We start from the raw sequence: 12,689 nt of genomic DNA, 5'->3' as shown, positions 1-12,689 counted from the left end.
AAACCTCTCACTAAAAGCATCACTCATACATAAATTATATGTAAAGACTGTCGTCTGGAGAAGGAGAAGAGGACCAAAATGCAGCGTGGTAAGTGTTCATGATAATAACTTAATCAAAACTGAACACTACACAAAATAACAACGAGGAAAAAACGAAAACGAAACAGTTCTGCAAGGTGACATACACTAAACAGAAAACAACCACCCACAAACAAAAGTGGGAAAACAGGCTACCTAAGTATGGCTCCCAATCAGAGACAACGATAGACAGCTGCCTCTGATTGGGAACCACACCAGGCCAAACACACAGAAACAGAAAACCTAGACCTACAACATAGAATACCCACCCACATCACACCCTGACCAAACCAAAAATAGAAACATACAAAGCAATCTACGATCAGGGCGTGACATTATATTTAAACCCAAAATGGTTCTCCAGTAGATTATTAAGAAAGGGTCATCCATTGTTCAAAAATGGCCTTTTTGCCTTTATACAGATTACAACTTCTCATTTCCAACTAATTGAAAATTTAATTTTGTTGACAGTATCTTCCTTTCTTCAACAAGCCATATAAAGCTGCTTACAATTTCAGTTTTATCCTCCAGAAATGATAGAACAAATATTACAACAAATGTTATGGTTAAACTCAAATATACTGATTAATAAAAAAACATTCTTTATGGATTTATTTTTATTGTATTATATTTATTAATGATATTATGAATACAAACGGTGAAGTTATGTCACATGTGCAGCTATCGAAAATATATGGGAACGTTTGCTCAATTAAAAAATTATAACCAACTGATTGCAGCATGAACACAATAATGGAGGAGGCAAGTGAAAAAGGGAGAAGGTAGGGAACTTATTTGCCTCCCATATATTAACGATACAAATTGGCTGAAAGGAATTGGCATAAATAGAAATATATACCAGTTTTATTTGAGGACAGAAATGTTGACAGCTGTCCGTGTTGTCCAGCAACAGCCCCAAAACATCACTGCTCTAGAGGAGATCTGCATGGAGGAATGGGCCAAAATACCAGCAACAGTGTGTGGATACCTTGTGAAGACTTACAGAAAACGTTTGACCTCTGTCATTGCCAACAAAGGGTTTATAACAAAGTATTGAGATAAACTTTTATTATTGACCAAATACTTATTTTCCACCATAATTTGCAAATCATTTCATTAAAAATCCTACAATGTGATTTTCTGGATTTTTTTTTCTCATTTTCTCTGTCATAGTTGAAGTGTACCTATGATGAAAATTACGAACCTCTCTCATCTTTTTAAGTGGGAGAACTTGCACAATTGGTGGCTGACTAAATACTTTTTTGCCCCACTGTATATATGGGGCATACAACAATCTCAGCTCTGTAGATTTTTCTGCGAAGAGACAGAATCACTAGATCATTTATTCTGGCATTGCCCCTGTGTAGTTTTTTTCTGGTTACAGGTTCAGGAATGGTAAAAAAAATCACAACATTAATTTAAAATGTACCTTACAAATAGCAGTGTTGGGCGATTTGGAAAGCCATAGTCAGTCAATACTTAATATAATTATACTCGTAGGAAAGGTTTTCATCTTTAGCTCTCAATCTGTGGATACTATACGACTAGAAAGGTTAAAAATATAACAGCACAATTTAAAAATATATGGCACATGGAAAACAAACGAGGGTGGTCTATGGTGATAGGTGGGAGGGGCTGAGAGTAGTGAGGGGTGAGATTAAAGAGTTTATGTTATGTATTATTGTTATATGATTGCTTTATATAAAAGTACCATGAATGTAAGATGTGTATGCAAAATGTGTATGTAAAATGTATATGTAAAATGTATATGTATATATAAAATATATGTATATGTAGCAGAAAAGCTGTAAAAAACAAACAAGATATGTGTCCTCCGAAGAGGGATGGTGGTGCATGGGTTAATAATACAAAAAAAAATTACAAAAAAAAGAATTTTTGGCAAATCCTCTCCTTGGTGCAATCCAGAATCCTTGCGACTAAACCCTAAACCTTAACCCTTACCCTTACCCTAACCATGACCATAAACCTTACTTAACCCTGACCTTAATCCTAACCTTAACCCTTACCTTAACCATTTTCAATTTCAACTTCATTGGGTAGGGATGTCCCACAGATAGCATGGACCATTGGCCAATACATAGCATCAGCAATCCAGGGTTTATACAGATCCCTGGTTCCACCTGTGCCGTTTAACACATTAGCTTTCAAAAGGAGCGCACCTATTCATGCAGGTTCATATAAACTCTCCACACTCGCCTACTGCTCCCACTCGATGGTCCGATATACAGTAAAGCATCTGACCAATAGGAACACGGAACATACCAAACACAGGAAACGACTACACTTCTGATTGGGTGATAGAGGAGCCCTCACATACAGGGACAAAATTTTCGCTCACCGTTTGCAGATGTGTCTACTATAAATACATGAAAACTGAACCACTATCGTAAATTGCAACACCATTCAAAGGTAAGGACTATTCGGTGAAATACCTTATGTGAGCTGAGCGATAATTGTCTGATTTAACTGTGCGGTATTGGGGTGTCAGATTTCACCAAAAGGAACTGGCTTTTTAAGGTCGGGCAAACTGTGCCGCTGTTTTCTCTTTTGAATTGAGCATATCAGCTTTAAAAAGAGTACAATATTCTGGTAATTGAGCTGTGCTAAATAAGCCATGAATATAGATTTGCTCATAATTGCTATAGGCCTATGTTTCATAATATACAATGCGGATTGATGTTTGAAGTTGTTTTGAATAGGATCAAAATGGGAAGCTTGCAAGAACCCAGTGCTTTGACAGCCAGACTGCAGAACACTCTCATGTCTTACCATAGCCTGGATGAGAATGAGTGGAGGGTAGCCAAGAAATCGGTGGGTGATACAGTATTTTCACAGTCTATTTAATCACCTCCTATACTGTAGGCTCAAAAGTTAATTGATTGGAAACGATGTATACCACACACCAAATGCTATCTTCAACCACTTACACTTTCAATTCCTCCTAAGCTCATTTTGTTTGTGCAAAACTGCGCTGGCACCAGACTGTTTCTACTGCTTCTATGGGGTTTCCACTATCTTGATGTTTTTTGTAATCTTACATTGTAGAAAGATGTCACGGTATGGAGAAAGTCATCAGAGGAGTTTCATGGCTATCTGTAAGTATGGGCCTTCTTTCAGCAATGACCCTGGGCATGAAATCACAAATATCATGCCTATATTCTGTGTTTTAGCCATATTGCAGTCAATGCATTCCCTTTTATTGATGGAAAAGAAAAAGGAACCCACTGGCCACATACATATATTAAACGTCTATTCCACGTTGGTTCAACATAATTTAATTGAAATGACGTGGAAACAACGTTGATTCAACCAGTGTGTACCCAGTGGGAAGGTTTATTTGTCTGATCTGATGTGTGATGGTTTTATCTTGCAGGTATAAAGCCCAGGGTATGGTCGACGATAACCCCAATAGAATAGTGGATTACATACGCCCTGGGCCTTATCGATTAGACTGGGATAGTTTGATGACAGCAATGGACATAATAGAGACCCTTGATCAGGTAAACCCATCATCCCTTAAGTTTTCTTTGATAACTTGATCAAATGGCAAAAGTATCTTATTTCTCTCATGAAGATACATGTAGACTGCACACAGTTTTTTGTTTGTGTAATTCTTATTTTACCACACTTAAGTAGACCCACTGCCCTAAATATTACTCAATTTGTCAGAATAATGATTTTCCATCTTCTTATTAGGTGATATAAGAGGGCTTTGTCACAGTTAGCATGTTATCCCAAATGAATCAATGTTTATCTCTGTCTGTCTGCAGGGCTGTTGTGTGATGAGGTACACTACTGCAGGCCAGCTGTGGAACATCATAGCTCCCAGAGAGTTTATTGATTTCTCCTACACCACAGACTACCAGGATGGACTATTGTCCTGCGGTGAGTAGCAATGTGCAGTTATGGAACCACAAGGGAAGGTAGCATAATGAATACAAAAGTGTTGTGTGTAAGGAGTCTGGTGTTCACTACTTTCTTCTAACTATAGTATTAGTATCTAACTAAAATGCTGAATCCCAAACAGCCTCACAGGTTTGATATTTAAAGACTGTGATCCAGGAAATGTTTTCTGTGTAATAGCTCTGTGTCTGTGTAATAGCCCGTGTCTGTGTAATAGTTATGTGTCTGTGTAATAGCTTCTGTGTAGGTGTGTAATAGCTCTGTGTCTGTGTAATAGTTATGTGTCTGTGTAATAGTTCTGTTTAGGTGTGTAATAGCTCTGTGTCTGTGTAATAGTTCTGAGTCTGTGTAATAATCTGTGTCTGTGTAATAGCTCTGTGTCTGTGTAATAGTTCTGCGTTTGTGTAATAGTTCTGCATCTGTGTAATAGCTCTGTGTCTGTGTAATAGTTCTGAGTCTGGGTAATAACTCTGTGTCGTGTAATAGCTCTGTGTCTGTGTAATAGCTCTGTGTAGGTGTGTAATAGCTCTGTGTCTGTGTAATAGTTATGTGTCTGTGTAATAGCTCTGTGTAGGTGTGTATAGCTCTGTGTCTGTGTAATAGTTATGTGTCTGTGTAATAGCTCTGTGTAGGTGTGTAATAGCTCTCTGTCTGTGTAATAGTTCTGAGTCTGTGTAATAACTCTGTGTCTGTGTAATAATCTGTGTCTGTGTAATAGCTCTGTTCTGTGTAATAGCTCTGTGTAGGTGTTGTAATAGCTCTGTGTCTGTGTAATAGTTATGTGTCTGTGTAATAGCTCTGTGTAGGTGTAATAGTTCTGTGTCTGTGTAATAGTTATGTGTCTGTGTAATAGCTCTGTGTCTGTGTATAGCTTGTTCTGTGTAATAGTTATTGTGTCTGTGTAATAGCTCTGTGTCTGTGTAATAGTTCTGTGTCTGTGTAATAGCGCGTGTCTGTGTAAAAGTTATGTGTCTGTGTAATAGCTCTGTGTCTGTGTAATAGTTCTGTGTCTGTGTAATAGCTCTGTGTCTGTGTAATAGCTCTGTGTCTGTTAATAGTTCTGCATCTGTGTAATAGCTCTGTGTCTGAATAGTCTGTGTCTGTGTAATAGCTCTGTGTCTGTGTAATAGTTCTGCTCTGTGTAATAGCTTGTGTTGTGTAATAGCTCTGTGTCTGTGTAATAGCTCTGTGTCTGTGTAATAGTTCTGCATCTGTGTAATAGCTCTGTGTCTGTGTAATAGTTATGTGTCTGTGTAATAGTTCTACGTTTGTGTTAATAGCTCTGTGTATATGTAATAGCTCTGTGTCTGTGTAATAGTTCTGAGTCGTGTAATAACTCTGTGTAGTGTGTAATAGCTCTGTGTCTGTGTAATAGTTTCTGCGTTTGTGTAATAATGTTCTGCATCTGTGTAATAGCTCTGTGTCTGTGTAATAGTTCTGAGTCTGTGTAATAACTCTGTGTCTGTGTAATAGCTCTGTGTCTGTGTAATAGCTCTGTGTAGGTTGTAATAGTTATGTGTCTGTGTAATAGCTCTGTGTAGGTGTGTAATAGCTCTGTGTCTGTGTAATAGTTATGTGTCTGTGTAATAGTTCTGTTTAGGTGTGTATAGCTCTGTGTCTGTGTAATAGTTCTGAGTCTGTGTAATACACTCTGTGTCTGTGTAATAGCTTCTGTGTCTGTGTAATAGTTCTGCGTTTGTGTAATAGTTCTGCATCTGTGTATAGCTCTGTGTCTGTGTAATAGTTCTGAGTCTGTGTAATAACTCTGTGTCTGTGTAATAGCTCTGTGTCTGTGTAAAGCTCTGTGTAGGTGTGTAATAGCTCTGTGTCTGTGTAATAGTTTGTGTCTGTGTAATAGCTCTGTGTAGGTGTGTAATAGCTCTGTGTCTGTGTAATAGTTATGTGTCTGTGTAATAGCTCTGTGTAGGTGTGTAATAGCTCTCTGTCTGTGTAATAGTTCTGAGTCTGTGTAATAACTCTGTGTCTGTGTAATAACTCGTGTCTGTGTATAGCTCTGTGTCTGTGTAATAGCTCTGTGTAGGTGTGTAATAGCTCTGTGTCTGTGTAATAGTTATGTGTCTGTGTAATAGCTCTGTGTAGGTGTAATAGTTCTGTGTCTGTGTAATAGTTTATGTGTCTGTGTAATAGCTCTGTGTCTGTGTAATAGCTCGTGTCTGTGTAATGTTATGTCTGTGTAATAGCTCTGTGTCTGTGTAATAGTTCTGTGTCTGTGTAATAGCTCCGTGTCTGTGTAAAAGTTATGTGTCTGTGTAATAGCTTGTGTCTGTTGTAATATTCTGTGTCTGTGTAATTTAAGCTCTGTGATCTGTGTAATAGCTCTGTGTCGTGTATAGTTCTGCATCTGTGTAATAGCTCTGTGTCTGTGTAATAGCTCCGTGTCTGTGTAATAGCTCTGTGTCTGTGTAATAGTTCTGCATCTGTGTAATAGCTCTGTGTCTGTGTATAGTTATGTGTCTGTGTAATAGTTCACGTTTGTGTAATAGCTCTGTGTTATGTAATGCTCTGTGTCTGTGTAATAGTTCTGAGTCTGTGTAATAACTCTGTGTAGGTTGTGTAATAGCTCTGTGTGCTGTGTATAGTTCTGCGTTTGTGTAATAGTTCTGCATTCTGTGTAATAGCTCTGTGTCTGTGTATAGTTCTGAGTCTGTGTAATAACTCTGTGTCTGTGTAATAGCTCTGTGTCTGTGTAATAGCTCTGTGTGGTGTAATGTTATGTGTCTGTGTAAGCTCTGTGTAGGTGTTAATGCTCTGTGTCTGTGTATAGTTATGTGTCTGTGTTATGTTCTGTTTAGGTGTGTAATAGCTCTGTGTCTGTGTAATAGTTCTGAGTCTGTGTAATACTTGTGTCTGGTAATAGCTCTGTGTCTGTGTAATAGTTCTGTTTGTGTAATAGTTCTGCATCTGTGTAATAGCTCTGTGTCTGTGTAATAGTTCTGAGTCTGTGTTAACTCTGTGTCTGTGTAATAGCTCTGGTCTGTGTAATAGCTCTGTGTAGGTGTGTAATGATCTGTGTCTGTGTAATAGTAATGTGTCTGTGTAATAGCTCTGTTGGTGTGTAATAGCTCGTGTCTGTGTAATAGTTATGTGTCTGTGTATAGTCTGTGTAGTGGTAATAGCTCTCTGTCTGTGTAATAGTTCTGAGTTGTGTATAACTCTGTGTCTGTGTAATACTCTGTGTCTGTGTAATAGCTTGTGTCTGGTAATGTCTGTGTAGGTGTGTATAGCTCTGTGTCTGTGTAATATGTTATGTGTCTGTGTAATAGCTCTGTGTAGGTGTATAGTTCTGTGTCTGTGTAATAGTTTATGTGTCTGTGTAATAGCTCTGTGTCTGTGTATAAGCTCGTGTCTGTGTAATAGTTATGTGTCTGTGTAATAGCTCTGTGTCTGTGTAATAGTTCTGTGTCTGTGTAATAGCTCCGTGTCTGTGTAAAAGTTTTTGTGTCTGTGTAATAGCACCGTGTCTGTGTAATACTCTGTGTCTGTGTAATAGTTCTGCATCTGTGTAATAGCTCTGTGTCTGTGTAATAGTTATGTGTCTGTGTAATAGTTCTAGCGTTTGTGTAATAGTTCTGCATCTGTGTAATGCTCTGTGTCTGTGTAATAGTTCTGAGTCTGTGTAATAAATCTGTGTCTGTGTAATAGTTTCTGAGTCTGTGTAATAACTCTGTGTCTGTGTAATAGCTCTGTGTCTGTGTAATAGCTCTGTGTCTGTGTAATAGTCTCCGTGTTGTCATGTCGTGTCTGTGTAATATTCTGCATCTGTGTAATAGCTCGTGTTGTGTAATAGTTCTGACGTTTGTGTATAGCTCTGTGTATATGTAAAGCTCTGTGTCTGTCTAATAGTTCTGATGTGTAATACTCTGGTGTCTGTGTAATATCTGTGTCTGTGTATAGTTATGGTCTGTAATAACTCTGTGTCTGTGTAATAGCTTGTGTCTGTGTAAGTGCTCTGTGTAGGGGTGTAATAGCTCTGTGTCTGTGTATATAGTTTGTGTCTGTGTAATAGCTCTGTGTAGTTGTGTAATAGCTCTTGTGTCTGTGTAATAGTTCTGAGTCTGTGTAATAACTCTGTGTCTGTGTAATAACTCTGTGTCTGTGTAATAGCTCTGTGTCTGTTAATAGCTCTGTGTCTGTGTAATAGTTTATTTGTCTGTGTAATAGCTCTGTGTAGGTGTGTAATGCTCTGTGTTGTGTAATAGCTCTGTGTCTGTGTAATAACTCTGTGTCTGTGTAATAGCTCTGTGTCTGTGTAATAGCTCTGTGTCTGTGTAATAGTTAGTGTCTGTGTAATAGCTCTGTGTAGTGTGTAATAGCTCTGTGTCTGTGTAATAGGTCTGTGTCTGTGTAATAGTTCTGTGTCTGTGTAATACTCTGTGTCTGTGTAATTGCTCTGTGTCTGTGTAATAGTTCTGCATCTGTGTGAATAGCTCTATGTCTGTGTAATAGCACGTTCTGTGTAATAGCTCTGTGTCTGTGTAATAGTTCTGCATCGTGTATAGCTCTGAGTCTGTGTAATAGTTCTACGTTTGTGTAATAGCTCTGTGTCTGTGTAATAGCTCTGTGTCTGTGTTAATAGTCTGTGTCTGTGTGTATAGTTCTGAGTCTGTGTAATATCTGTGTCTGTTGTAATAGCTCTGTGTCTGTGTAATAGCTCTGTGTAGGTGTGTAATAGCTCTGTGTCTGTGTAATATTTATGTGTCTGTTTATAGTTTGTGTATGTGTAATAGCTTGTGTCTGTGTGTAATAGCTCTGTGTCTGTGTAATAGTTATGTATCTGTGTAATAACTCTGTGTCTGTGTAAATAGTTATGTGTCTGTGTAATAGCTCTGTGTAGGTGTGTAATAGCTCTGTGTCTGTGTAATAGCTCTGTGTAGGTGTGTAATAGCTCTGTCTGTGTGTAATAGCTCTGTGTAGGTGTGTAATAGCTTTGTGTCTGTGTAGGTGTTTCTCTTTCTGTTCAATTTCCAAAAGTTGTGTTTAACTGAAACATTGAAATTGTTCTAAACTTTAGGGAGTACATTTTTTATCTTTCCTTTCCACAAGGTCTATATGCAGGGTCAACTTATTTTAGCGAGACCCGGAATGCCACTCCAGGAAGTTTCTGACCACTTCTGTCTCCACCAGGTATCAGTGTGGAGCATGAGGAGCAGCACCAGAGTTATGTTCGGGGCTTCAACCACCCATGTGGCTGGTTCTGTGTGCCCACCCCAGACAGCACCACCACCGCAGCCCAGAGCCTCCTGACAGGGTACATTCAGACAGACCTCCGGGGTATGATCCCCCAGTCTGCCGTGGACACAGCCATGGCCAGCACCCTCATCAACTTCTACACTGACCTGCGCAGGGCTCTGAAGAAGGCCTAACCAGTACTGGCCCGGTTGCCAGATTGGTTTATGCTTTAGCCAACTCTGTCGTATTTGTTGTTATACTGAATGTATGGGATGGCAAGGGAAGTAAGAGGGGTTGGCTAAAACACGTTCAAATCTGGCGACTAGGCTAAACCAGTACATCCTAATAGCTCTCCTTTTCAATACACCAGTCGATTGATCAGTCAGTCTACACTCCACCCTCATAGAGGGCTATAGAGATCCAACTCCAATTCACACCAACTCAGGGCAGGATCCAGTTTAGGTTGAAACAGGGTAGGAGTTAAAGGACGTGGTCTGACCTGGTCTGCTGCTCACTGGACTTTGGAGTTGTGACTTGTTATTTGTCTGCTCTTTAAATCATTATATAATACTGAAAATTGCTACGAGATTAAGGTAGTACACAAACACTGAAGCACTTGATCAAAGTCGATGTTTGCCTTTTTTGTTGATCTTTTTTGCTGATTTCGGACAAACATCGAACGTACCCAACAAATTAAATCGTTGGGGGTAGATAGATAAAAAATATAGGTAGACAGACAGCCAATACAATCAATGCAATGTTGCTTTCAGTTGGAAGTTACAAGTGAAAGTGTTTGCAGGACTATACATTGGAATTTGACTGGTGTGTCACGCCCTGATCTGTTTTACATGTCCTTGTGCTTGTCTCCACCCCCCTCCAGGTGTCACCCATCTTCCCTATTATCCCCTGTGTATGTATACCTGTGTTCTCTGTCTGTTTGTTGCCAGTTGGTCTTGTTAGTTCAAGCTTACCAGCGTTTTTCCTGGCAGCGCCTATCGTTTCCCAGCCTCTCTTTCCTCGTCCTCCTGGTTTTTGACCTTTGCCTGTCCTGACCCTGTACCTGCCCGCCTGACCTCTCTGCCTGACCCTGAGCCTGCCTTCCGTCCTGTACCTTTGCCTTACCCTGGATTTTCGACCCCTGCCTGCCTTGACCTGTCTTTGCCTGCCCCTTTTGCTACAATAAACATTGTTACTTCTACAGTCTGCATCTTGGTCTTACCTTGAACCCGAGATATGGTGCTAATATAAATTGGTGATGTCCATCAAATGTCTTCAACGATAGCTACCGATAACAGTTTCCAGCCAGACGTGCATCTATCTGTTTACGTTTTTATAATAATGATTAACTGTAACTCTTTGGACTATAATAGTAAATATCAGACACTGATTTGACATTCGTCCCAAATAGTCCTCAGTGAGGCAATAACAAATGTCACTGCCAGACAAAATCCATGATAAAAAGAACTACAACAATAGGAGTAGGAAAGCATGGTACTGTACACTAAAAGCCTCATGTAAAAGAGTTTGCAAAACCTTTTTGAATTATTTTCACATCTGATGGATAACCAGCTCAATATCAAGTACAGCATATTATGTACACTGTAGATTGATGCATTCTTTTAAATTTCATGTGTATTTTTATTTGTATCCCTTCTTGCCTTCCTTAAATTATTGTTCTGTAATGTAACAGAAGGAAGAAATTGGATGCCACACGTACCTTTTTTGATCCTTTACACTTCTCCCTATTGTTCCTTGCCTTAGGACTAAATGAACATGAAGACTACTTAACAATTCTATTCTGAACAAAAATATAAAAGCAACATACAACAATTTCAAAGATTTTACTGAGTTACAGTTCATATAAGGAAATTAGTCAATTGAAATAAATTCATTAGGCCCTAATCTATGGATGTTTTACTGTTGTTTTATTTCTTTACTTACCTATTGTTCACCTAATACCTTTTTTGCACTTTTGGTTAGAGCCTGTAAGTAAGCATTTCACTGTAAGGTTTACACCTGTTGTAAGGTCTGGGCCTGTACACCTGTTGTATTCGGGGCACGTGACAAATAAACTTGGATTTGATTTGATTTGATGGGCCATGGGTGGGCCTGGGAGAGCATAGGCCCACCCACTTGGGAGCCAGGCTCACCCACTGGGGAATCAGAATGAGTTTTTCCCCACAAAAGGGCTTTATTACAGACACAGTTTCATCAGCTGTCTGGGTGGCCAGTGAGCTGAGATAAGGCGGAGCTTTACCTAGCATAGACTTATAGATGACCTGGAGCCAGTGGGTCTGGTGACGAATATGTAGCGAGGGCCAGCCGACTAGAGCATACAGGTCGTAGTGGTGGGTGGTATAAGGGGCTTTGGTAACAAAACGGATGGCACTGTGATAGACTGCATCCAGTTTGCTGAGTAGAGTATTGGAAGATATTTTGTAAATGACATCGCCGAAGTCGAGGATTGGTAGGATAGTCAGATTTACTAGGGTATGTTTTGCGGCTTGAGTGAAGGAGGCTTTGTTGCGAAGTAGAAAGCCGATTCTAGATTTGATTTTGGATTGGAGATGTTTAATATGAGTCTGGAAGGAGAGTTTAAAGTCTAGCCAGACACCTAGGTATTTGTAGTTGTCCACATATTCTAGGTCAGAACCGTCCAGGGTAGTGATGCTAGTCGGGCGGGCGGGTGCGGGCAGCTAATGGTTGAAGAGCATGCGTTTGGTTTAACTAGCGTTTAAGAGCAGTTGGAGGCCACGGAAGGAGTGTTGTATGGCATTGAAGCTTGTTTGGAGGTTAGTTAACACAGTGTCCAAAGAAGGGCCAGATGTGTACAGAATGGTGTTGTCTGCGTAGAGGTGGATCAGGGAATCACCCGCAGCAAGGGCGACATCATTGATATATACAGAGAAAAGAGTCGGCCCGAGAATTGAACCCTGTGGTACCACCATAGAGACTCCCAGAGGTCTGGACAACAGGCACACTGAATTGACACACTGAACTCTATCTGAGAAGTAGTTGGTGAATCAGGCGAGGCAGTCATTTGAGAAACCAAGACCTATTGAGTCTGCCGATAAGAATACAGTGATTGACAGAGTCGAAAGCCTTGGCCAGGTCGATGAAGACGGCTGCACAGTACTGTTTTCTATCGATGGCAGTTCTGATATTGTTTTGCACCCGTGACGAGCTCGGAAATCGGATTGCACAGCGGAGAAGGTACAGTGGGATTCGAAATTGTCAGTGATCTGTTTATTAACTTGGCTTTCGAAGACTTTAGAGAGGCAGGGCAGGATGGATATAGGTCTATAACAGTTTGGGTCTAGAGTGTCACCCCCTTTGAAGAGGGGGATGACCGTGGCAGTTTTCCAATCTTTAGGGATCTCGTACATACGAAAGAGAGGTTGAACAGACTGGTAATAGGAGTTGCAACAATGGCGGCAGATAGTTTTAGAAAGAGAGGGTCCAGATTGTCAGCACAGCTGATTTGTACGGGTCCAGGT

General features: G+C 39.9%; 1 protein-coding gene across 1 annotated transcript; it reads left to right on the top strand.

Moving 5' to 3' along the window:
• The first annotated feature begins 2,226 nt into the window (after positions 1–2,226).
• Positions 2,227–11,100, top strand: stard4 (StAR related lipid transfer domain containing 4). The gene is made up of 6 exons (XM_023984228.2): positions 2,227–2,508; positions 2,799–2,910; positions 3,145–3,194; positions 3,473–3,599; positions 3,870–3,984; positions 9,148–11,100. Exons 2-6 carry the CDS (start codon positions 2,806–2,808, stop codon positions 9,384–9,386), a joined length of 636 nt encoding a protein of 211 aa, XP_023839996.1. The 5' UTR covers positions 2,227–2,508; positions 2,799–2,805; the 3' UTR covers positions 9,387–11,100.
• The last annotated feature ends 1,589 nt before the right edge of the window (positions 11,101–12,689 follow it).

Source organism: Salvelinus sp. IW2-2015, linkage group LG4q.1:29, assembly GCF_002910315.2.
Source record: "Salvelinus sp. IW2-2015 linkage group LG4q.1:29, ASM291031v2, whole genome shotgun sequence".
Lineage (NCBI taxonomy): Eukaryota > Metazoa > Chordata > Actinopteri > Salmoniformes > Salmonidae > Salvelinus > Salvelinus sp. IW2-2015.
This window is presented reverse-complemented; position numbering and strand designations above follow the sequence as displayed.